The following is a 23,860-nucleotide window of genomic DNA, read 5'->3' as shown; positions in this document are numbered from 1 at the left end:
AAACCAAAACAATAAAGCTTCAAACAATAAAACAAAATTCTTCCTCTTCCTTTGGCATTTCATGACAGATTAGAACACTTGTAGGAGTATATGCTGCCCCTGTCAGGTCTGGAAGAATTGCATCGGCGGTACTTTAGAAAAATGATTACCATCACATTTCCATTTTGGCACCGACTTGGTACTGATGCATCGGTTCTCGTGACATCCCTACCTACGCATATTTACATGTTACTTGTTGGTCCGTGCATATTATATCAAGTCACAAATGTCACTGGACACCAAGAATAGCCACAAGAAGGATATTTTCAGTCAATCCATTAGGCAGCTTGTGATGAAGCCAAATCAAGAGAGTGATGACCTCTAAATAAGACAAAAAAAAGGCCTATTTAATTAACCTGTGCAATTTACAGAGTGGCCCAGTAGGTAGTCTATTCTAGTCTTGAAAATGGAGCAGATTGTAGCAGCAGGTGCTCACGATACCTGCAGTCTACTCAGCTTCATACATTATATTCAGACACCCAAACTTCAACCTCCAAACTCCAAATAGCTACCTACAAGACTTTTGAAATAGAAAGCCACATGTATCTTCAAGATTCAGTGCATTAATGCTCTTTGGGAACGCAGCTTGAAGGTTATGAAGCCCACAGTTCCCCAGTTGAGTGTAACCATCAGCTACACTTTAACAGCAAAACCATAACTGACCAAAAAAGATCATATAGCCAATTTTACTGTAGGAAAGAATGTCGGCATGAGGGATGTTAGCATTAGTTAATGATGTTCAAGGCAACACGACTTACCAGAATCTCCAATTGCAAATAAACACATGGCATATGAAAGGGGAGCAAATCATATGAAATACATAGTACTACTGAAACACCTAAGATCATACTGGGCAGTGGGCATCAGCCTTGTGTATGACATCATTGATAATCAATGCCATTTTGCGATTGTCATCTGAAATCATCCTGTGAAGTAAGACGTGCAGCGAGTCAGCATGCATCACCTTCTGATGGCACAGGCCATTCCTAGATACTGCTTTAGAAGCTAGTAACGGATGAGGGGTTTAAGAGTTTAAAGACTGATTAGGAGCATTGCCCTCGGACTACGTATAATCCAATTTAGTCTGTAGGCAAATTCACCTGTGTTAAAAAACACGCCTAATAGCTTGTCCAATTGACATCAAGCATCCTTCATCTGCAGCAAATGACAAGCACATCAGTGTTCAAGGTATAATCCAATTATCAGGCTGCACAGACCTTTAAATGCCTTTTCAAACAGACAGGGTAAAAGACATGCCTAACTAGCAAGCCTTTTATCAGTGCCAACTGTGCTTTTGTTAGTTTTTGTAAGGTTTCTGTATGCCTTTCCAATAATTAGATTGATAGTTTTTAACCAAAACTTCTTAGTGTAGAATGTTTCCATGTATCGTTGATGCATCAGTGCTGTTTATTCCTCAACACTACGTCATAATGAGTGGGCGACAAATGTGGCCTTCGGTATACTCAAGTTTGAACGTCCTTTCCTACATCAACAGTTAACATGGCTGGGGAATACGAAATTACCTGGGCAACAGCTATACAATTAACATACTGTGGTAACTTACGTAGCTTGCAAGTAATATTGCTCACATCACATGGGACGTGAGCTTGCTGCGCATCAACCTTGTTTGACAGGTTGGGCAGGTCCATGATAGATAGAGGCCTGCCACCCGTGCATCAAATTTCGGAAAGCAGTCGGAGTTTTGCATCGTACAAGTATATCACAAATGTTTGTCACTATACAACTGTCATTATCAACATTATCAACCGCTTGATAAGTTCTGAAAAAGTAATCAGGCGTAAGCTAGGGCTCATACCAACCGAGCTAGCGTGAGCTGGTAAACCGAGAAGCATGACATCATACCTCTCAGTTGTGTTGGTCGTTACCAGCTTCTTTCTTTGCCGTAGTTGAAAAATTCAAAAATAAATAAAAATCACATTGCCACCTGGTCACTTCTTTGCAGAAGGCAGCTTGATTTTCCTTGCTGCTAGTGGCAACAAACTGACTTCTCACACAATGTGAAACTATGCAATTCGGACAGATCAGCAGCTGGTAACGTTAGTTACACAATCTCCGGCAAACAAACCCAACGTAAACCGTTATATATTTATGACGTTATAATAACGCTATTTTATGACATAAAACTAGCTACTCACAACTAATAACGATAGATTAACCACCGCAAATTTAAGAGGATTTTCAACTCCGCTGGGAAGAGCACCGTGTCTTTTCGTAAACGGTTCAGCCCCTTTAAATCCAATATGTCCACCAGAGAAAACTAACACGTCATTGGACCACTTGTACTTCTGACGTCTTGCTCTAGGTGTGGTCTTATATCTCATAACAAAATCGAATTATGGTCAATTCAACTACAGACACGTGAATAGAAGTAAAATATTCTTAAGTAAATAGATTTATATGGAACAGTTTGACATTTGACTCCTCACCGAAATTGTATGTGATGGCTCCAAAGCATTTGGTGGCAGTGTTGAGCTAAAGGGCAGAACACTTGCAGTGATTAGTCTGTTGTGTAGAAGAGGCGCTGACGTCAGTGAAATGCGACTTGTATGCGACGTGCAGTGTTATCGAAGGACACGAGAGTGAAGTATGGATTAAAATACCAGAAAATACCAAGGTATGCGTAGATGCATTTTAGATGCAGGCTGTCATAATTTACCCGAATTTCTACACACTAATGATTGAACTTTCTCGTGAAAATCCTGCAAGAAACTCGTAACGTTCAGTTAATTTAAGTTCTGTACCTGAAAGCTAACATGAAACAATGCCATTTCATTTTGGAAAAATAGATAGGACTGTTAAGATCGTTGTTTTTTCGTATTAAATTAAATGTATTGACAAATTCTAAATACTCTTAAAGAGATGTCAGAATGGTGAATGTTACTGTGATACAGACCTGTCCTGTCATTAGAAATGTTGGGCATCAGGTTTCATAGCGTTAACTAGATCACATATATAACCGTAACATTAAAATGTTGTAATGAATTACGAGATAGACATTTGTCATAGTGCCATGGAAACGCATGGAAACAATAATTGGATAAAGTGCAAAACACTGATTTAAACTGAGATGCCTCTCAAGTAAATGTAATTTTCCCTGGTTGTTATAGGAAAGAAATTACAGAGGCCATTTGGGAGTTATTATGGCACTCTCGGCTCTCTCACGTGCCCTGCGGTCAGTATCACTGACAGGAGGTGGTCGGAAACAGGTGCCCTCACAGGTCTGTGTTACAATCAAAGTGGTTTGATGTCTTGTCACTTTAATGTCCGTCGGGAGTTACAGAAGAATAACCTTTATCTTTTTTTCTCTGGTTTGCAGGGGCTCTTTTGTAGCGTAGGTGTTGCAGAGAGAAGTAGAGCCTCGCAGGTATCCCTCCTTCCAAGTGTCAGCATTGCGGTGTCTCAGTGGCGAGGGTTCCTCACAACAGCCTCCCTGGAACAGAACAGGAAATTCTGGAAGATCAGGGAGAAGTACACCATCCGACCCATTGGTGTGAAAAAGACAGGGGGAAGAGACTGGACAGGTGCATACTTTCCTCAAGAAAGTTAGCTCTTGAAAACAGCAAATTTCACTGGTTTGTCTCAGTTTTTCGTAACATGAATATAATTTGCTCATTTTACACAGGAAGGATCCGAACACATGGTATTGGGGGTGGCCACAAACAAAGATACCGCATGGTAGACTTCCAGCGACTGCGATATGAATCGGGGAAAGAAGAGCCTTTTGAGGAGCGAATCATGGAAGTCAGATACGATCCATGCAGGTTTGTAGACTCAGAAACCTGACAACAGTAGCAGCTTTCATATAAAGCACCCTGGAAGTGACAAGAATGAGAGAGTAAAGTCCCTCTGCTGGCATTGATGAAACCCCTAAACCCCTTTTTTCCTCAAAATGACATATTTATAGATTTTTTAAAACAAAAGGAATCCCTTCATGATCCTAAAATGGTTTGGATGAGGCTCTACACATTTAGTATTCACGTATACATAAATATGCAAATTAGTCCCACCTTTATGCAGCTGCCTTCAGCTTGGCCACGTTATCAAAGTGTTGCTAATGTTAGATAAACTTTGGTCCCGATTGCCAGCTCTGACTTTGCTAAATTGAAATGATCCAGATGTGCCGTTAGGGAGAAACATTTTGAACACCACCGAAAGTCTCTGAAGAAAGACATGAGTAATATCGTCTGGCTCATTAGGTTTGTGACATATTAAACCCAGGCTCTCTGATTTTGTGTTTTTGAGACCAACATTGATACAGTGCAGTTTCACGGTGGAAATACTCAGCCATAGCGTTGACTGCTTATTTAGCTAATGATATGTTGTGTATTGTGTAAAACAAAACACCATATGGACATGTTAACAAGGTTAGACATTTAATTTTCACTGGAGGGGGTCTTTAAGGAAGTGACACCAATTTCGCTCCGTTCATTCTACAGATCGGCAGATATAGCCTTGGTTGCAGGTGGTAATCGGAAACGCTGGATTATTGCCACAGAGAACATGGAGGCCGGGGACCTCATCAAAACCTCAGGGGTTATTGGCCGCATGGCAGGTAAGAGGTAGCAGCGAAGCATATATATTCCATGCTTGCATGAATGGAAGCCTTGAAAGACCCTAGAATGAAACACCAGCACTTTCAAACCCTGATTTGTGCAAACAGATGTGCACGCTTGATATTTAATCCACAAAATTATCCCCTAATATGGATTGAAGAGGACTGTGTTTGTCACATAAGCAAATTATGATACTATACTCATATACCAGCTTGGGTGGTTTTTGGTGTTGAAAAACTTGTGCTTGTAAATAAGGCCATGTAATTGAAACTAATGCTATTTACTGAGGTGAATTCAGCAAAACTTGAGTCCTTTTGTAAATGCACATGACTATTCTGAGTCTTATTAATAAAGAGTGCATCTGCTTGAAATGTGTCTGTTCCCCTCAGTCGCAGCCAAAGAGGGTGATGCCCATCCTCTTGGGGCCCTCCCGGTGGGCACCCTGATCAATAACCTGGAACTGCTCCCTGGCAAAGGTGCCAGTGCCATACGCGCAGCGGGTATGTGATCTAAATACAACCAATACATTGTGGAGCTGTTGTCTGAATGTTTGTTCCTGCCTTGAAACTGTAATAGACAAGCACCTACTCTGAAGTTCTAGCATCAAACTTGTAAAAGTTCATGTTTTGGACTAGTCACCTTTGAGTTGTTGCCCAGACAAAGATTAGATTGTTCTGATGTCATTTGCATTTAGAGTTATTTTGAAAACCTAAATCATTATTGGATTACCGTTAATCCATGATTTGGTCACAAGGTTTTGTGTGTTAATACTGCAGGCACATCTGGAGTGCTTCTACGGAAAGTCAGTGGCACAGCTATAGTGCAGCTACCCTCCAAACATCAGGTCCAGGTAAGAGAAGTATTCACCTTCACACATGCATGGAACTCACTGGCACCATCATACCCAATGTCTGTCTTCTGTCCCCATGTCTGTTTCTCATTGCCATTTGTTACACCCACAAACGTAATAACCTCCCAGAAACTTAACAAACCACAAACGTCATGCAAATCTGCACTTTTTACATGTAATAATCCCACAAATGTAATAACTAATTTGCCACTAATGTAATAATTATTAAATTTGCATGAAGTTATTACATCGGGGGTCGTAAAAATAATTGTATAATAAAATGTAGCTAGTTTTATAATATAGGGAAATTCTACCTGTTCTGTCAATTGTAATAGTATGTTTCTTCACCATCTAAAATTTCCTCAAATTATAATCCTTAGAATTCAATTAATTTCTAGATTGACTGAGTGTAATCTACTGTGTTCAGATTATAGTTAGGGGCCAAGCAGAAATGTTCAGAAGTCACCTATTGTTATTGTAGGTTTTCAAATGTTTTATCTAAAATTGTAATAAATGACACGTATCACTACATCATGTAATTCTGCAGTTTAGCCAGAATAGACTGAATGTCTGAATTCATTGAGTGTTTAATCATACAGAGAGCTGTTGCATTTTGTCTTCACCAGCCTAACTGGTATTGGGGAATTCATCACTGTTGGGACAGGGGTGTTCAGCTTCAGCAACACACAATGTAAAAATTTGATCCAATTAGCATAGTGATTTAAGAGTTACGGTCAAAATGGGAAATAGCAATGGGTTTAAATAATTGTCTTGTTGCCTAAATAAAGGCTCCCGTTTGTAGACAGTAAATGAATGGGTACATTTAAAATGAAAATACTTAAAATGTTAAGTATGGGAAGGCCAATTGTTTTTTTGTTGTTGTTGTTTGACAGTTATAACCTCACACCTACAGTGCCCTCCACAATTATTGGCACCCTTAGTGAATGTGACCAAAACAGGCTATGAACAAATATGTCTTTGCTGTTTATCCTCTCTGTCTTTTACTCAAAATATTCACAAAAATCTTACCTTTTCATTAAGGTAAAATTATTGAAAGAATCATTTTTTTTTTTACATTAAATAAAATATTTTTCTCCAAAACATGGGTGCCACAATTATTGGCACCCCTAGAAAATCTTATAATTAAAATCTAACTGAAGTATATTACCAGTCATGTTTTACATTTTTAAGTTCACCTGTTTGATTAGGAACTCTTTAGTGGTCAACCATGACTTCCTGTTTCACTCGGGATCTGGGATATGAGGTGACACAAGCCAAATACCCTTAGTCATTCATCAAGATGGGAAAGACAAAAGAACACAGTGTCGAAGTGCGACAAAAAGTTGTTGAGCTGCAGAAATCCGGAAAAGGATATAAGAAAATATCTTAACAGTTGAAAATACCCATTTCCACAATTAGGGCAATAGTTAAGAAGTTCAAAGCGACAGGAGATGTAAGGAATCAGCCTGGAAGAGGACCTATCTGTAAATTGACCCCACGCACCGTGAGGAGGATGGCAAAACTCTGACTGGCATGGATGACTGGCAAAAGAATCTCCAAGGATCACAGCTGGAGAATTGCAGAGGTAAATTGAGTCTTGGGGTCAGAAAGTCTCCAGAACTACCATCAGACGCCACCTCCATCACCACAAGTTGTTTTGGAGGGTTGCCAGAAAAAAGCCTCTGCTGTCAATCAACAACAAACTAAAGCGCCTACAGTTTGCCAAATGTAAGTCAGACTTTCAATGGGACCGAGTTATATGGCCAGATGAGACCAAAATAAAGCTTTTTGGCAACAAACATCAAAGGTGCGTTTGGCGTAGACAGAAAGATAGCCATACAGAAAAGACCCCCATACCCAATGTGAAGTATGGTGGCGGATCTTTGATGTTGTGGGGCTGTTTTTATTCCAAAGGCCCTCGACATCTTGTTAGGATACATGGTATCATGGTCTCCATCAAATACCAGCGCAGATTAAATAAAAACCTAACAGCCCCCTCTAGGAAGCTTAAAATGGGCCGTGGTTGGACCTTCCAGCAGGACAATGATCCGAAGCACACCTCAAAATCAACACAAAAATTGTTCACCGACCGCGGAATAAAGGTTTTGCCATGGCCATCACAGTCTCCCGACCTAAAACCCATAGAAAATCTGTCGGAAGAGCTGAAGCCGAGTATACAAGCGTTGACCTAAGAATCTGAAGGATCTGGAGAGATACTGTATGTAGGAATGGTCTGAGATCCCGTGCCATGTGTTCACCAACCTCATCACGCATTATAGGAGAAGACTCAGAGCTCTTATCTTGGCAAAGGGAGGCTACTCAAAACATTAAATTAAGGGGTGCCAATAATTGTGGCACACCTGTTTTGGAGAATAATATTTATTTAATGTCAACGGTTTTTTTTTCTTTCAATAATTTTACTTCAATGAAAAGGTAGGATTTTTGTGAATATTTTGAGTGAAAGACCAAGAGGATAAACAGCAAAGACATATTTTTTCATAGCCTGTTTTGGTCACATTCACTAAGGGTGCCAATAATTGTGGAGGGCACTGTAATCTGTCACAATGACTACTTTCAATGTATTGACTTGTCCAGTTTATCCCTCTCAATTCTGTACAAGTCACAAGACAACATTTTCAACCACTATTTGTTACCCTTTAAAAAAAAAGTTATCCTAAACTATGCAGTAACTTTAGAGTAAACACCGTTGTTAAAACACAAGAAACTGAATTGAAACTTGGGGGCAAATGGGGGTGTTTGAAATAGCTTACTGTTACGTAATGTACTTGTTTCATGCTCATGTTTATTTTTATGTGAATTCCCTGTGGGGGAATTATTGCCACAACAAACGGCAAGCTATGCTACACTCGACGATGGAATTCTCTGTGTTGGGACACGGTGTTACCGTTTCACAAATAAACCAGCAATCAATTTAGCCTCCAGCACTCAACCAATGCAAACGTCGTCAGCTGCAGCAACCACACAGATGCATTCCTCTCAATGTAGTGAAGCAACAGCCCAACCAAACCTTCATATATATATATATATATAGCGGGTATAATTTCACAATATTACGGATGTATTACATTTGATTTAATAAAAGAAATGTACCTTCCTACAAATATAATAACTTCCTGAAAATATGGAAAATGAGTTATTACATTTGTGAGTAACAATTACTTTTGTGGGTTTAACAGCTGTTTTTGGAAAGTTCTCATACTTTTCTTCTCTGTGCCTATGAATTGCAATTGCAAAAAAAAGAAAGAAACTGAATTATGCCGATATGAGGGTGGTTCATATTGAGTGTGTTCTCTCCCACTGCCAACAGGTTTCAGAGACATGCGTGGCCACCGTGGGGAGGGTCTCTAACATAGATCACAACAAACGTATCATCGGTAAGGCCGGGCGCAACCGCTGGCTTGGCATCCGACCATCAAGCGGCCTGTGGCAGAGGAAAGGAGGGTGGGCTGGACGGAAGATCAAACCCTTGCCGCCTATGAAGATTTACGTCAACCAGCCCTCCGCGTCTGCCCGAACGTGAGCGCGTCATCTGACAGGCCCTCGACAAACCTGAAGAGACTTTATGATTTGTATTAAAAGTCAGAGTGGAAAGTAGGCGATGCTTGTATGTCTTCAGTAGGTCTGTCACACACTATATGAGCAGATGTGTGTTGGTTTGTCTTGGCTGGTTCCTCTTAACCAAACAACAGTGAACTCAGATCAGTTCAGTGTAAAATTCATCATCAAAATGAAACGAGGCTCAACACATTGCTGAAGTATTTGTCAGCTGTAGCAGACACTTGAAGAGAAATACAGACAGTCTTTTGAAAGAATACACACATTTAAAGAAGGTTACAAACATTTTTCTTTATTAAACACAATCGCTTTTGTGAGCGCATGGGGTTGGGGGAGGGTCAATACAAAAGTCCAATATGTATGTACAACTATCATAAAACATGCAAAGATTAAACCATGTTTTCTTTAAGTGGTATGTTTTGTTTCTAAAAATACTCTCATACTTCTATAATTTAAAAGAAGTTTGTGCAAAGATGCCTGCTACCATCTCCATACAAGAGAAGATGGGTTCAGAGATTGAACTTCAATAATTCTTCTGTTTAGTTTATCGCCCTTATAACAGGCTAAGAAACACAGGGGGGGCAGGGACTCCTCGATGTTTTTTTAAGCGACGTAACATCAAAGGTAACATGATAAAAGGATGTGCACAGACATTCACTCCAAAGAAATGGAGGGGAAAAAAAGGAAAAACAAATTGAAGAGGCATATACTCATTGTTCCAGTATGTCACCGTCCGTCACCAAAGTTCCTCGTCACACGTGATAAACTTAACATCACTTTCCATTTGTTTCCTGACACTAAAGTAACCTACATATTTGCAGTCTCTTTCAAAAAGCTCAATTTTAGATTCAGTACCATCTCCCAACATCTAACAATTTCTTCAAGGATCGTAATGATCCCTACTGGAGTTCGCCACATAGTGGAATTGTTATAATTAATGTCCATTTTTCGCTAATGTAAAAGAACATGCAGACTAGTACTAATATATAATATATATATAATGTACTCTGTGAAGGAACTTCAGATGTCAGGACCAGTGAATAGTGGATAGTGGTTCTGAGTATGTTTGGATGAAGGAGGTAGCCGCTAAAGACCACTTGTGCCTGTGCTTGTTATTGACTCTTGTCTGACAGGATTTAGAGTCAATAATTTAATAGTTGGCTTCAGGGACCAAATTTCATTGATCAGTGAAAATGTGTACTGTGCAATTATAACACACCAATCTGGAGCGAGTTTGTCCACAATGTCAGATAATTCAATTATTTGGCATCACATTTAATTGCATTACTAAAGAGCTAAATATGTATGTATATATATATATATATATATATATGTATATATACACATAGTTACTTGTGCTTCACAAAAAGAAAACAAATCTATTTGGGCAGGAAAAGTGCTACACACGGAAAACACCATTCCAACAAGACCACAAAAGGAGTTTAAAACTGTATGTGAGCCAAGTGGCTCTTCATAATGCACAAAGATACAAACTTCACCAAACTCATGGACACCACAAACGCCCAGCGTAGAGTCTTGGACTCCACCTGGGACCCACAATAGGAGCACCGTCGTGTAGACATACAAATCAGCGATAAACTTCAACATGGGCAGTGTCATTCACACGTGTCTGTGGCCATCTCACCAGCTTCCTGTTTGTCAAATCATTTCAAATTTCAAAGTTTCCACACTAGTTTCCCTAAAAAATTAAAACCACACTTAAAGTATCCTCCTAATATCTGACAATCACAAACAATATGACCACTCATTTCCATGTCACTTTATAAACCTTTTAAAGGTATTCAGCCTTCTGTTATGGGTGTGTTACTGAGGTCTAATGCATGCATGGTCATTGATGCAAGTTATGAACTCACTTAACGTGGTAGAATGTGATATTATAAGTTGAATGCCACTTTGGTGGTAACTCAGGTGAGCCTATTTCACATCCTGTGACATGCAGTGCTTCCATTCCTCCATCAGCAGTATAGCGACGGCCACCACATCCCTCTGAAATGGAACTGAAGGAAAATGCCTTTACCAATATGTTGAATTTCTTCAGACCACTAGAGGGAGCCACTGTCCCTATTAACTCATGTCAAACACAGAATGCAACAGGCTATCCATACACTTTGTATGGTGTACTCATTCTACCTTTTATGACGTTTAAGTATGTAATGGTGAAATAGCAAATTACATCAGGCTATAGGCAACAATTCACATATAATTGCAATTTGATACGTAGTGAATACGAAGGTTTAAAAGCTCCCTAATGCTAAAGCCAAGTTTCATTGTGCAACGTTGTAGTACTGTCCTCACATGAATACTGACTTTAAAGATATGCATCTTTCACATACCACCTCTAGAAAATTCTAAATGTGTAACTGGAGACACTATGTGATAAACACATTCTGTATTCATAACAGACTACTAAAGGGAATAATAATTTGGCATTAAGCTTCAAAGTAACTGGACAGACAGACTGAGGTGATGTAGGCCATATCATTTTTTTAGGCCCCTGTCACTTCCTGTTAACCCCTTACTGCAGTAAATGGCCTCACTACAGGGGCAGGGCGAATTTCTCAGACTAAATCATTAAAAGACACAAAGCACCTTCACTTAACATATGATTCAGATGGCCATTATTGTGGCAGGATTCACATGCCTTGTGTCTGAGTTCTGTCTGATGGCCCTTAACTCATTCTTTGATTTGTTTTGATAGGGGATACGGATATATATATTTTTGCTTTTAGTTCACTGTGTGCTTTAAAAATACAAAAAGGCAGGTCAATACATTAGATCTCATATTTCAAAGAAAACAAACAAACAAACATCACTTTAAAAAAAAAAATTGAATAAAGGTAGAAACAGCGCACTGCATGAAGGTGAAGGAGTCCCTATCTAAATTCACAGCAATATTCCTTACTTTTGAACACCAAACCAACTACACTGACACACACAGCCGCATACACACCAACGTACTCAGCACACACACCACTTTCTGCGCAAGTTCCCTGCTTCCTCAGAACACTCAACTATCCACTGCGTATATGACAGCGTTACACACAGGATTTCATGGAAATAATAATAGGTAACAAATGGATGAGCAAAAAACACAAAGTGCAAACACAGCTGCCATCATCTTAAGGTGGCCGTTTGTCAAGACTCAAAAAAATACTTGTTTTTAGAGGAGGCAGCATGATTCATACATACAAAATATTACTTTTTATCTGTCCACGAAGTGTAAAAAAACATCAAAAATAAAACATAGACCAACAATAATAACGGTGATGAAAAAAAATTGTGTTTTTGACAACACTATTGCGGCAGTAAAAGGTTTCCACGGGAACCCATTTCACTGCTACGATGGGTTGGCTTCTCTCCTATCTCCACTCGTCTTTACTTCTCTCTCTCCCTCTCCCTCTGTCCATCTTTCCGTCTCTCGTTCTCTCTCTGAGAGCCCAGGACAGAAGGTGGAGAGGGAGGAGGAGGTCAGGTGAGGTCACATGGGCTTGTTGTAGCCGAAGATGCCCACAGGGAAGTGCTTCACGTGGGTGGGCCACTGAGCCGCAAGCTGGAAAAACTTCACATCGTTCCACTCAAATCCGTCAATCGACACTGGACAGCAACAACACAGAGAACAGAACACAGAGTGAACGTTTTGTTTTTTGTTTTTTTTTCTCAACTCAAACCCCACATTTACAGTACTGTGTGCTTTACAAAGGCAACTCAAAAGACACTATCCATCTATTAAACATCCAAGGAAAAACATCACTTTAAACCATAAATCCTTTTTTACAATCATGATTTGTAAGCACCAGCGTTAAAAACCCCTGTGAGTGTTGGCTGATGATTTAGAGTTCTAGTAAGGTTAGAGGTGGGGACTTTAAGGTGATAGGGGGTGTACCTCTCAGCATGGTGTGCTGGTGCTTGGCTGTACATATCAGCCTGCTTATGCCGTCAATAACCTGGCTCTTCGAGTCCAACTCCTTCTCCTTGGGCTTCTTACTGAGGAAGATCACTGGGGGAGGGGGGGAGGAGTGGAGAGTACATGTCAACAGAGAGATACCAGACTTTGGTCACTACCTTCCCCACTTCTCATATCAGTATTACGGGTAAGATGAGGTCATTTGCATGAATGAGTTTGCCTTCGTATGAAATCTGACCATGTCGCGTTCTCTGTTGCATTTCTGTATTATCGGTCTGTGTGGTCTGAAGTTATTTGAACTGGTGTTCACTTTTTTTTCTCATCTGACCCAGTTTCCGAACAAAAAAAATGCTTGAGGGGAATGTTGTATGTTAGTCACACAAATTAGTTACACATAAATCTGACTGTCATATTAGAATGTAGAACCAATCATGTGCCTAGATTATGTCCAAACAGGACATATTTTGACAATCTTATATGATATTACTACTACCCAATCCTCTTTCTCAAATATACATGGTGAAATTATTACAACCCGGTAAGCTTTATACCTAAAATACACAGTACACAAGCAGTTGGCATAGCTTTGACACACGCTCAGCTAACACAAGGATTCACCACACTCTCCTGCACCTCTCCATACTTTTAACAGAATGGAACCTTGACCCACCCTTCTTGTTCTTTTCTTTGGTGACCACGGTCATGGCCATGCTGGGCGGCGGGGTGAGCTCCCCCCCGCAGGGCAGCCGGCTGACCTGCAGCGAGCGGAAGTTGCTCTTGAGCGTGTTCTTGAGGCCCACCTCCCTCTTCTCCCCATCCCTCTTCTTCTCCGGGCCCTGCCACGTCCAGTAGTCCACCTGCAGGCCCATCAACTCGCCGCCCACGCACGGAGAACTGCACACAGACACATCATCATTCAGTTGTGCAGGACATGTATTCTTTGAAGGGGAAAGATGACTGTTGTAACAGTGGTGGCATACATGTAATTGGAATGTGACGTTGACACAAATTCTTCTCTTGTTGCACTTAAGAACCAGATTTTGTAGTGTGGTAGAGGATCTTGAACTAGGAAAGAGCAACACTTGGAAAATTTACTTTAGATGCTTTACATCTGGTGTCCTCCAGGGGTCAGTGTTGGGTCAAAAATGATGGTTTATTTACATGTTTAACACGGGTCAATCATCAGATTTTATTTCCTTTATTTTGTGACTGAAATGCTGACAATAGAGGTAAAGCAAATGTAGTTTCAGCTACAGCCAGCTGCTGCTTTTCCTATCACATGCCATGGCACGCTGGGCAATTGTATGGTCCATTACTACTCACGGCTGAATGGTCGTAAATTTAAAGCACTTCTAGTGCTTCTAGATACTCCTAGAATTACCCATTCCAGCTGTCTGCATTTGTCTTAAACCTCAGGGTTGAAATGGATTCCACACAGCCATTTCAACTCCATTTCAATTTGTCAAGGTATTTTCTTACCGCCTTAAATCTTAGGCCCTGCTTTCCATTTCCTAAATCACTTCTGTTCAAGCTTTCTAGTGGAAGGGGAGAGGATTTTTTTTTTTTTTTTTCTCTTGTTCCTAAATGCCCATAAGGTTACCCTTTTTCTTGTCTGTGCTTTCACGAAACATCTACCTTCAGTTGAGCTTTGAAGACAATTAAAAGTCTTATAGTAATAGTCTCCTGCTCAACTTCCATGTTCCCTGTTTGTATGTGATTTGGTGTAATGCATTGTGGAAGGTGCGGAATATGTACCCAGCTCCAGACAGACCGACCGAGACGGAGGGTGAGGGGGGAGGGGTGCCAATCTCCTTCACATGAGGGGCACCACACTGGGGGGAAGGGGTGGTCCCCATGGCATCGTCCGAGTCCACTGGAGAGAGAAGAGGGGTGATGAGAGAGAAGACACACACATATTGTCCCTCAGATGAGACGTTTGTGTAATGTGACTGCAGTTCTTTTTCAATTCATTCAAATTAAATTGTAATTTCTAAAACTTTCAGGTGGCCAGAAGAGTTTTATGAGGTCAAGACCAAGTGGTTAGATGTAGGTCGACTACGGCAAAATGTTACCTTAAATCAGCTTTGAAAAACTAGCGCACTACTCTATGTCAAACACATGGTCTGAGGCAAACTGTGTCAATCCCAAATGATGTGTAAAAACATGCATAAGTCCACAAATGACTATCGCTTCCCCAGAAGCCCTGTAACTACTCTCTGCTTCATGTAACTTATGGACTGCATTAACTCTGCATTCTTCCTCCAGTGGATAGCAACACACAGCTCGGCCATGTCCATAACACTAGCATGTGAACAGGCACTCACATGTCAACCTAGAGCCACAGATGCCGTTTCCTTCTTCTTTGTGTTATGTACTGACTCATATGTCTTAACTACTGTCGCCTGGAGTGGATGATTGCAGTGAATTGCGAATGTGTACAGGCCTGTGATGCTTTTTAGACGTCAATACACCGTTGCCATGGGAGTTGGCACAAACCACTAACATCCACAAGGTTCCACTCAAGACGTGTGGACTGAGACTAACTCAACTGAGTTAAACTAAGTCAGAGCCAGAGAAGCAGGGGAGTAGAGAACAAACTTCATCTTTCTGCCCTATCCATTTTAGAATGCTGTTATTCACCCTTTCCATGTCTATTTGTCAACCAGCTGACAGTATTATTCTTCGAAATTAAGGCATGTCGTCTATTTCACCTCCAAAGCTGGGCGTCAAAATATTCCTCTTTCGTTCCGTTTCTCAGGCATGAAACAGAACCCTTATTCTAAATCGAAATTTCCATCAGTTCCACTCTTCCTTCTGAAAAACCCATAATAGCCCTTCCTCCTCTCCAGGAAACCGTCTCCGTCTAAAGTCCCCCCCCCCCCTCTCAGCAGTCCTACTCAGCTAGCAATGTAGATGAAGTGTTCTCCCCTTCAGGTTCAATGATGTGCTGGAAATAAGAGGCACATTACCTGATGTGGAGAGGCTGTGCTCGACAATGCCCACTTTCACAACCTGCGCAGAAGGAGAGAGGGGTATTCAATCAGTCCTACGAGCTGCTTCTCAGCTTTATTGCATGGATCTCAAGCACACAGTTAGCGTTGAGTGTAACCAGGCAGACTTACCCCAATGAATGGCACAAATTTCTGGCAAGAGTCCTCGTCAGGGCTATGGGATAGATAGAGAGAGAGAGAGATGTTCGGAGATTAGGCAGAGCCACGGGGGAATGCTTGAGGGGAGAGAACACCAACACTCAATGACCCTGGACACAATCAAGATGTCCCATTGTAGGAGATGGAACATGGTTGATTGGCTGGGTGAAATGGCACCATCTTGGTGAGTTGCAATGATGGGGAAGATGGCAAGGGACTGCTCTGTACAGGAATGGGCTCTTTGAAGGAAGTTGTGTACAGCTTTCCTGACCCGAAGAAGTTGAGTTGATTCTTTGTCTAAAAGGATAGCCCTAAATAATTGTAGATCTTTCTCTTTCTGTCTATTTGGTGGTTCATTATCAAGCAAGTTGATGATGATTGGTCCCACACTGAATACTAGAGTACACACTTTGTGCAACAAGACTGCCCAGCCATAGGAAGACTGAATCTAAAAGGTGCTATCTATGAAAAATTGATACGTACAGAGGTGTCATTCATTCATAATCTCTCTCTTTCGAATGAAATAGCTTTAAGCATCTCTTACGCACTGAGCCATGGGATTTTCTCAAATCCTGCTTCTATGCATTTCAATAAAATCAGACTTACAGGAAATGCACATGCTGTATCTAAGCACCGCATAATAGGCCAGTCATATAACCGCTTTGACTGGAAGCATTAACTCTACCCTAATGCATCGCAGCTACAGGAATTAGCCGTCATCTAGTTTAATCTATCGAAGCGCAGATTCCCGGCGTGCCGTATGTGAGTCAGCCATGCAGGGGATAGCGTGTGCGTGTGCGTGTGTGTGCAGAGATGATGCCCACAGGATCCTTACTGCCATGACCCGTGCTCTGTACCCACGGCCAGGGAGCAGATGTAGGTCAGAGGCTCACGCCCCCCACCCCCACCCCCACCCCACGCTCCTACCAAGCACAGCTTTGTGAATGGCTCAGTGCACTTACTGTAAAACAGTACTGACCCTCCCCCCTCATCTACACTCTCTCTCTCTCTCTATCTCTTTCACACACACACACACACACGCGCGCGCGCGTACACAGGCACTCACAGACACAGTGAGTCATACCACCCTACGGTAATTCCTCTATGGTCACCAGCACTCCCTCTGCTACTAGAGACAAGAACAGCTTTTCTTCTTCTTCTCTGCCATTGCAGACCTTGTTATTGCGAAGAAATGCCATATTTGATCAGATGTTTTGGAATAAGCTTATTGAGAAGTTGTCAAGACAGCACTGCTTGCGCAAAGCGTGCCAATCTGTTTAGGAATGAAAAGTGTCAGACTCCCGTATTGAAATTATTAAAAGTAATGCAGACCAACATTGTAACTTGACTGGCTATAATCAGTCATTTCTGATTGAATGTTCCAGAATAATGACTTCTTCCAAGACATTGCAGTATATGACCAAAACCTCGTCCTAAAGGTATCTCTTTAGCTTGATAGCTTATTCCAGATGGCTTCTCATAATAAGGTAACCTCTACTGATAATAAAAACCTTGCCACGATGTTTCTGCTGACACTTAATCCCTCATCAAAGTCCCTTCCTGTGCTTTGAACTTGTAAGGGAATTCGCACCGCCATCAATAATCTATTAGGTGGCTTTGCTTGGCTTTATTTTTAGGTAAAGGTTGTCAGGCATGTCTTAATAGGGAGGCGTAATGAATAATCAAACAGAGGTGGAGCCAACCCCAAGGGGGAACCACAGGAGAGGGAGAGACAAAGAGCAGGCTGGGAAGTTAGCAAGCCATGAGACTGACACAGGAGAGACAGACAGACAGACAGGCAGGACAGGACCAGGGGATGGGGAGGAATAAGAATGAGTGAGTGGGTACGAAAGGAGAAAAAAAAACTTGAGTTAAAAGTAGGAAAATAGGAAAGGAAAATTAGGAATAGTGTTATATATACCTGATGTAAAAATCAAAATACAAGCTTCGCTTCCTAGGGATGCAAACAAAGGAGACAGGCAGACAAAAGAAAAACAACAACCAATGAGCGCGACAGAGTGTTACTGTGTGAGGCAGTTTTGCAGAAGCTTTGAGTTGGTTAGGAGAAACGTGTGAGAGAGAAAAAGCAAATGAGAAAGTAAAGGAAGATCACCTCAGAGGTCACTTTAGTTCAACACAAGGGAGAGGGGAAACAGCACGTATAGCAGGATGCTTTCAAGAGGCTCCCGCTAGCAGGCCCCTGCAGCAGGGCCGAGTGGAAAGAATCCACTGAGTGATAAATAGGAGCTTAGCTTAGCTCCAGACCCTCTCCACACAAACACAGGAAAGGAAAAAAGTGCTCGGTTTAGCTGACCGTCTTTTCCGCACTCTCTGGACTCCAATATTTTGATTCATGAGGGTGCATACCAACAGGATTTTTCGAGCAATTTCGATTACTCATTACTCATTACTCATTTGATTCACGTTCAAATGCTCTAATTCGGCTGTATATATATATATATATATGCTTGCAGGACCACTCCAAACAATGTGTACTTCCAATCACAACCAGTTTTTGGCCACTTTGAGAGAGGAGAGAATTTCCAGTTTGTTTGAAGTGGAATTTAAACAGTTGCAGTGGATGGTGCCAGGGCGTGGACACAGTAAGCCAGCAGAACAGAGTCGCTAAAGCAGTGCGCGAGGCTGCTGGCATACTGTGTGGAGAGGAGAGTGAAGAGGGAGTCTGGAGAGAAAGCTTCGGGGAGTTTCGTCGCACTCAGTGGCTGGAAGAGGCTGTCACATTTCCAGCCACTGAACTTGTTTGAGTGAGATGCTTTTGACACACACACACACACACACACACACACACACACACACACACACACACACACACACACACACACACACACACTGGTCTTATTCCTAGCCTCAGCTGTTCAAATTAAAACATGCATTTTACATACATCAAAGCGCGCACATTCAAAGGCACTGAAGCAGGAACAGAACATCCAAACAGAACACATTAGAATGAATCTGAGCATGTTCATACACATACACACACACACACACACACACACACACACACACACACACACACACACACACACACACACACACACACACACACACACACACAAAATATGCAATTCAATTTGAATCTCTCTCTCTCTCAGTCAAACACTTAACTCTGTACCTCTTTTGTTTGTAGGTAAGCATGGCCTCTGAGATGGGGAACTGATGGGACACATTGGCACCAGCAAGGTACTGGATGATCCTTCCAGCCACATCAAGGTTATCTAATGCACAGACACACACACACGTATCACACACACACATATCACATACACACACACATCCAAACCAACATACATTCAACATACATAGACATTACATTACAAAAGTGCTGTGACAGTATCATTTTACTGGGCTCACAACCTGACAGAGGGGAAAAGGTACATGGCACATCTGCTCTGCTCCAAGCCATGACCACAGAGTCAGAGCAACTAGTAGTAGCACTACCAAACACAGCACTGTTAGAGCAGGGCGCTTCAGGCCAACACTGCCATTCACCCCCCCCACCCCACTCCACTCCACTCCACCCCACCCCATCCCACCCCACTCTACCCCACTCCATGGCACTGGCCAATGCTGAGGTTCCTTAAGAGGGTTCTACCTGAGGAGGGTGGTTCTGGCCGGCAGAAAAGCTCCCTCCACGCCGTGTCCATGAAGATGCTGTTGAACTTGCTGTCCAACGACGCCACATACTTTGCCAACGGATGGGATCCTATTCCAATAGATATTATATCATTATTTATGAAGCTCATTGACATGCAACCTTTTTTTTTTAATCAATCAATCAATATTAAGACCTTTATAACAACTCGTGTAAATACAGAAAGCAACAGAAATATAATTTCCTCTCTATTCACCAGAGGTCAAATAGAGGTCTAAAAAAGGTCAACTCAGAACTACCCCGAGAGTGCCTCTGAGCAACCGAGTACCGTACCGATGGGGATGACCAGGAAGCGTATGTAGCTGAGCCAATCAGGTGTCTTGTTTGCCAGCTGCTCCACAAAGAAGCGCAGCACTGTGCTGAGGTAGCTCAGGTCTCCTGCCACAGCAACCTTGATGGTGGGTGGAGTCTGGGCATTGCAGTTGCAACTATGGGAGACAGAAAGAAGAAAACTGCATTTTAGTCTGACCGACAGGAAAGAAAAAATACACAGGACAGATAGAAAGATAGAGTAAGAGAGGAAGAGAGAGAGAAAGGGAGAGAGAGAGAGAGAGAGACAGAGACAGAGACAGAGACAGAGAGAGAGAGGCAAAGGACACTGTAGATGCTCCGTTTTGGGACTGATTGGGCTTCACATATTTCACTTCAACAAAGACTTTGAACAGCAATTCAGAATAGACAGTGCATGAATGCACATATACCTTACAATATTTCAGACAACAATTTTCTAGCAGGAGTCATAACTTTGGCTTTACTAAAAGGATCAGAAGCTGAGCAACAGGAATTCAGGAAGTGTGCTCCGTGGAGACTGAGATGGCGACTGCTCCAGCCAAAGTTCCTCTCAGACAATTTTCTAGCAGGAGTCATAGCCTTGGCTTTACTAAAAGGATCAGAAGCTGAGCAACAGGAATTCAGCAGTTTGTTACGTTCCCTGAGCGTTACGGCCAACTGAGGCTTTGGAAGAGCAGACAGAAGCAGCAGGGAACTTCAGCAGGAATGCTGGCCTAAACAATGGCTGACTCCGAGATGAGTCCAGCCCTGGTTCTGACGCGTCTCTGGATCAGGCCCAGATTTGGGCCAAACCCCGGGGTCAGTGTCTGGCCTGAGTCAGCCCATCAGATGCTAAGGAGGACATAACTCCCATCCAAGGGGCCTGGCTGTCAAACCCCTTGTTCAACCCCCGAGCCCTGATCTGACAGGCAGACAAAACCCAGGCTGATTCAGGGACGCAGCCGAGGAAAATTTCCCGAGTAGACGGCGGAAACGCGGGCCGGACTGTTTGACAAGCCAAAGAGAGAGAAGAAGAAGAAGGATGAGGTGGCTCTGGTCCTTATACGGTCAAAATGTCATGAGATTCCTCAAAATACTTTACGCGAAGGAGACGAGGGCGCAGCATCTACAGCACACATGGCAACCAGCCAACGGGCATTTTAGATGGTAAAACCTCAGACCAAAGTGGATGCTGAGACAGATGCTGAGACAGGCAGCCTAGACACCCGAGCTATCTGTGTAGCAACCCTGTGACTAGCAGTAGTCTTTTCAGTGAGTGTCTGTGGCTTACTTACAATCTCTGGATCCGGGTCACAATGGTGTTGAAGGCAGCCTGCACGTCTGCAGTAGAGCATGTGGAGACAATGGGCTGATTCTGCTTATGCAGGACATCGGCCACGTACTGCAGAGGGGGAAAAACAGAGGGAAGGAGAGAGAGAGAGAGAGACAGACAGAGAGAGAGAGAGAGGATTACAAAATAATGAAAAGTTTCACACCACGTCACCACACACAAATGCATGGACACATGCATTTACACACACACACACACACACACACACACACACACACACAGACACACACGTTGTTACGTTACCTGGCCCTGCCAGTCCATTGTGTTGATGAGGATGATGCTCTCCGGGAGACGTTCGTCTGAGATGAGGATCTGGTTCAGCTGGTCATACACTGACTTCCTGGGCACCTGTGACAGGACATGTTTTATGGATCTAGTGTCAGCAATCCACACATCCAAAGAAATGTCTAAATGTTGCGGCTCTATACTGATGTACTCTATGCAGAAGTACCGATGTGCTCTATGCAGTAGTACTGATGTACTCTATGCAGTAGTACTGATGTACCCTGTGTACTGATGTACTCTGGGCACTGGGACTTGCTTCAACATGCACCAGTTTCCAAGCTCTGTGGAGATTTGGCAAGATTCAGACTATTCTGCCCACTTATCACAGAATGGCTGCTGGAGTTTGACACGTTACGAGGGACTGACAGCATTCCTTTGCTTGGGCTTATTATAACAAGCACTTAGGAAATGGCAACAGTCACATAAATAGTGCAAACAATACCTACAGTTCAGAGTTCAGTACAGAGTAGTGTACAATCTACTGACATAATACCCACTTTCAGCAGTTTGTTACGTAACGACAAACCCAAAACCTCACTCACAATCACCAGACTTGCAGCCAACTTGTGGAACCAGCGTCAATTTGCCTTCATATTTCCCCCATTCCTTACGCCAGGAACACCGATGCTGATTCATTAGCGAAAACCATTGTTCTCCTTCAGACACGCCTGGCGGTTTATTACTCTACCTGGCTGAAGAACGCTGCCTTGTGCGTCAGAGGTGGACATGCCTCTTCCAAGCAGCGGGCTGACTGATTCGCACTTAGTACAAGGAGCGCAATCTTTGTAAACAACCAGTCCCTTACTAAATTGTTTAGCCTAAAGACTGTGTCTTAATCAATGTGCACTTTTGATTCTGTAGTTGTTCCTCAATGGGTTGTTCCTTGTAGTGACCAAAAGCCCATGGGAGTGTTAATGTGTGTGTGTGTGTATGTGTGTGTGTTTATGTGTGTGTGTTTATGTGTGTGTGTATGTGTGTGTGTTTATGTGTGTGTGTGTGTGTGTGTGTGTATGTGTGTGTGTGTTTATGTGTGTATGTATGTGTGTGTGTATGTGTGTGTGTGTATGTGTGCGTGTTTATGTGTGTGTGTGTGTGTATGTGTTCGTGTTTATGTGTGTATGTATGTGTGTGTGTATGTGTGCGTGTTTATGTGTGTGTGTGTTTATGTGTGTGGGGACTCTCACCTGTGTGACCAGCCTGGACTCCAGTGAGCACTCGCTGTCAATGCTGATGTTGCGCTCGCTCTGGGTGCGCGAGTTCTGCCGGTCCTTCATGGAGGTGCAGCGGGCGCGCCGCTGCATACGGCTGTCCACTTTACTGCAGGGAGGATGACACACCACAGGGGGGCGCTACGTGTTACCTCAACACACCAACCAAGGCCTAACCTCAGGGCTTTGGAGTCATCCAGGCAATGCCTGTTCTCTTCTTTATCTTACTGGCACATTGTGTGATGTCAGTGTAGAATACTTGGTTTCCTGCTCTAAGCAGGCATTGCATAGGCAATGACAGTAATAATGTTAATATTTAATAGTAGTTAATATTGTCATTGTTATAGTGTATGAAAATATGTAAAAAAGTTGAAACACTAATCACACAATACAAGTGTATAATACAATCAAATAATACAATAATACAGGTTTTGATGTAAAATGAGCTCAACAATGGAGGAAAAGCACACTTCAAGGCTCAAAGCCAAAAGGAATATAGCCACACAACACTTGGAAAGGCTCCACATAGAACCCTTCATGAGAGGAATCTAGAGGGCGAGTGTTTTGTTAGTGACTAACATATTGATTGACAGCGACACTGTTTCCCTGGTGATTCCCTGGTTGCAGGGGGAGGTCAGTCAGGGGGTGTTTGGTGCGCGTTACCTGGGCGACATGTGGTTCTGTGACTCCATCTTGCAGAGTTTGCCCACGGTGTTGGCCAAGCGCTCAGCGTTCACCTCCCAGCTGCTGCTCACCTCCCCCACCATCGGCCCAAAGTCCTCCACCTCCAGCTCCTGCAGCAGAACAGAGAGAACAGGGTGAACTCCCCGTGGACACTTATCCATCACCAGCGGCCATCACCACAGACCATCCACCTCAAGTTGATTATTAATCATGTCTCTACAATACCTGCAATTAGCACTGCACAATAGTATGACTGCAGTGGAACTGTTTTCTTAC

At 42.5% G+C, this 23,860-nt stretch overlaps 3 protein-coding genes across 12 annotated transcripts in view; 1 reads left to right on the top strand and 2 right to left on the bottom strand.

The window, feature by feature from the left end:
- klc1b (kinesin light chain 1b) overlaps positions 1-2,311 on the bottom strand; it is a 35,920-nt gene extending 33,609 nt beyond the window's left edge. For 7 of the 9 annotated variants that reach the window (XM_042709511.1, XM_031579614.2, XM_042709512.1 and 4 more), the window contains exon 1: positions 1,903-2,311. The gene's annotated coding sequence lies outside the window, so the exon portion shown is untranslated. The remainder of the gene's footprint in view (positions 1-1,902) is intronic. The other 2 variants (XM_031579621.2, XM_031579622.2) reach the window with 1 other exon arrangement.
- Positions 2,312-2,565: 254 nt separating this feature from the next.
- mrpl2 (mitochondrial ribosomal protein L2) lies at positions 2,566-9,448 on the top strand. The gene is made up of 8 exons (XM_012817102.3): positions 2,566-2,674; positions 3,168-3,278; positions 3,377-3,581; positions 3,683-3,821; positions 4,497-4,612; positions 5,003-5,113; positions 5,390-5,463; positions 8,792-9,448. Exons 2-8 carry the CDS (start codon positions 3,201-3,203, stop codon positions 9,002-9,004), a joined length of 936 nt encoding a protein of 311 aa, XP_012672556.1. The 5' UTR covers positions 2,566-2,674; positions 3,168-3,200; the 3' UTR covers positions 9,005-9,448.
- Positions 9,316-23,860, bottom strand: part of zmp:0000000755 (phosphofurin acidic cluster sorting protein 2) — a 62,802-nt gene continuing 48,257 nt past the window's right edge. Inside the window, exons 12-25 of one of the 2 annotated variants that reach the window (XM_031579611.2) lie at positions 23,564-23,694; positions 22,877-23,009; positions 21,651-21,755; positions 21,352-21,458; positions 20,060-20,214; positions 19,727-19,837; positions 19,247-19,349; positions 18,035-18,067; positions 16,087-16,129; positions 15,934-15,976; positions 14,720-14,837; positions 13,635-13,858; positions 12,944-13,057; positions 9,316-12,654 (exon numbers count right to left, since the gene is read on the bottom strand). In XM_031579611.2, the coding sequence (XP_031435471.1) occupies positions 12,539-12,654; positions 12,944-13,057; positions 13,635-13,858; positions 14,720-14,837; positions 15,934-15,976; positions 16,087-16,129; positions 18,035-18,067; positions 19,247-19,349; positions 19,727-19,837; positions 20,060-20,214; positions 21,352-21,458; positions 21,651-21,755; positions 22,877-23,009; positions 23,564-23,694 (1,536 nt within the window). In that variant the 3' untranslated portion in view covers positions 9,316-12,538. The remainder of the gene's footprint in view (positions 12,655-12,943; positions 13,058-13,634; positions 13,859-14,719; positions 14,838-15,933; positions 15,977-16,086; positions 16,130-18,034; positions 18,068-19,246; positions 19,350-19,726; positions 19,838-20,059; positions 20,215-21,351; positions 21,459-21,650; positions 21,756-22,876; positions 23,010-23,563; positions 23,695-23,860) is intronic. The other variant, XM_012817083.3, reaches the window with a different exon arrangement.

The sequence above is a fragment of the Clupea harengus genome, chromosome 13 (assembly GCF_900700415.2).
Source record: "Clupea harengus chromosome 13, Ch_v2.0.2, whole genome shotgun sequence".
Taxonomy (NCBI): Eukaryota; Metazoa; Chordata; class Actinopteri; order Clupeiformes; family Clupeidae; genus Clupea; species Clupea harengus.
The sequence above is the reverse complement of the archived record's forward strand: the minus strand, read 5'-3'. Positions and strand labels throughout refer to the sequence as shown.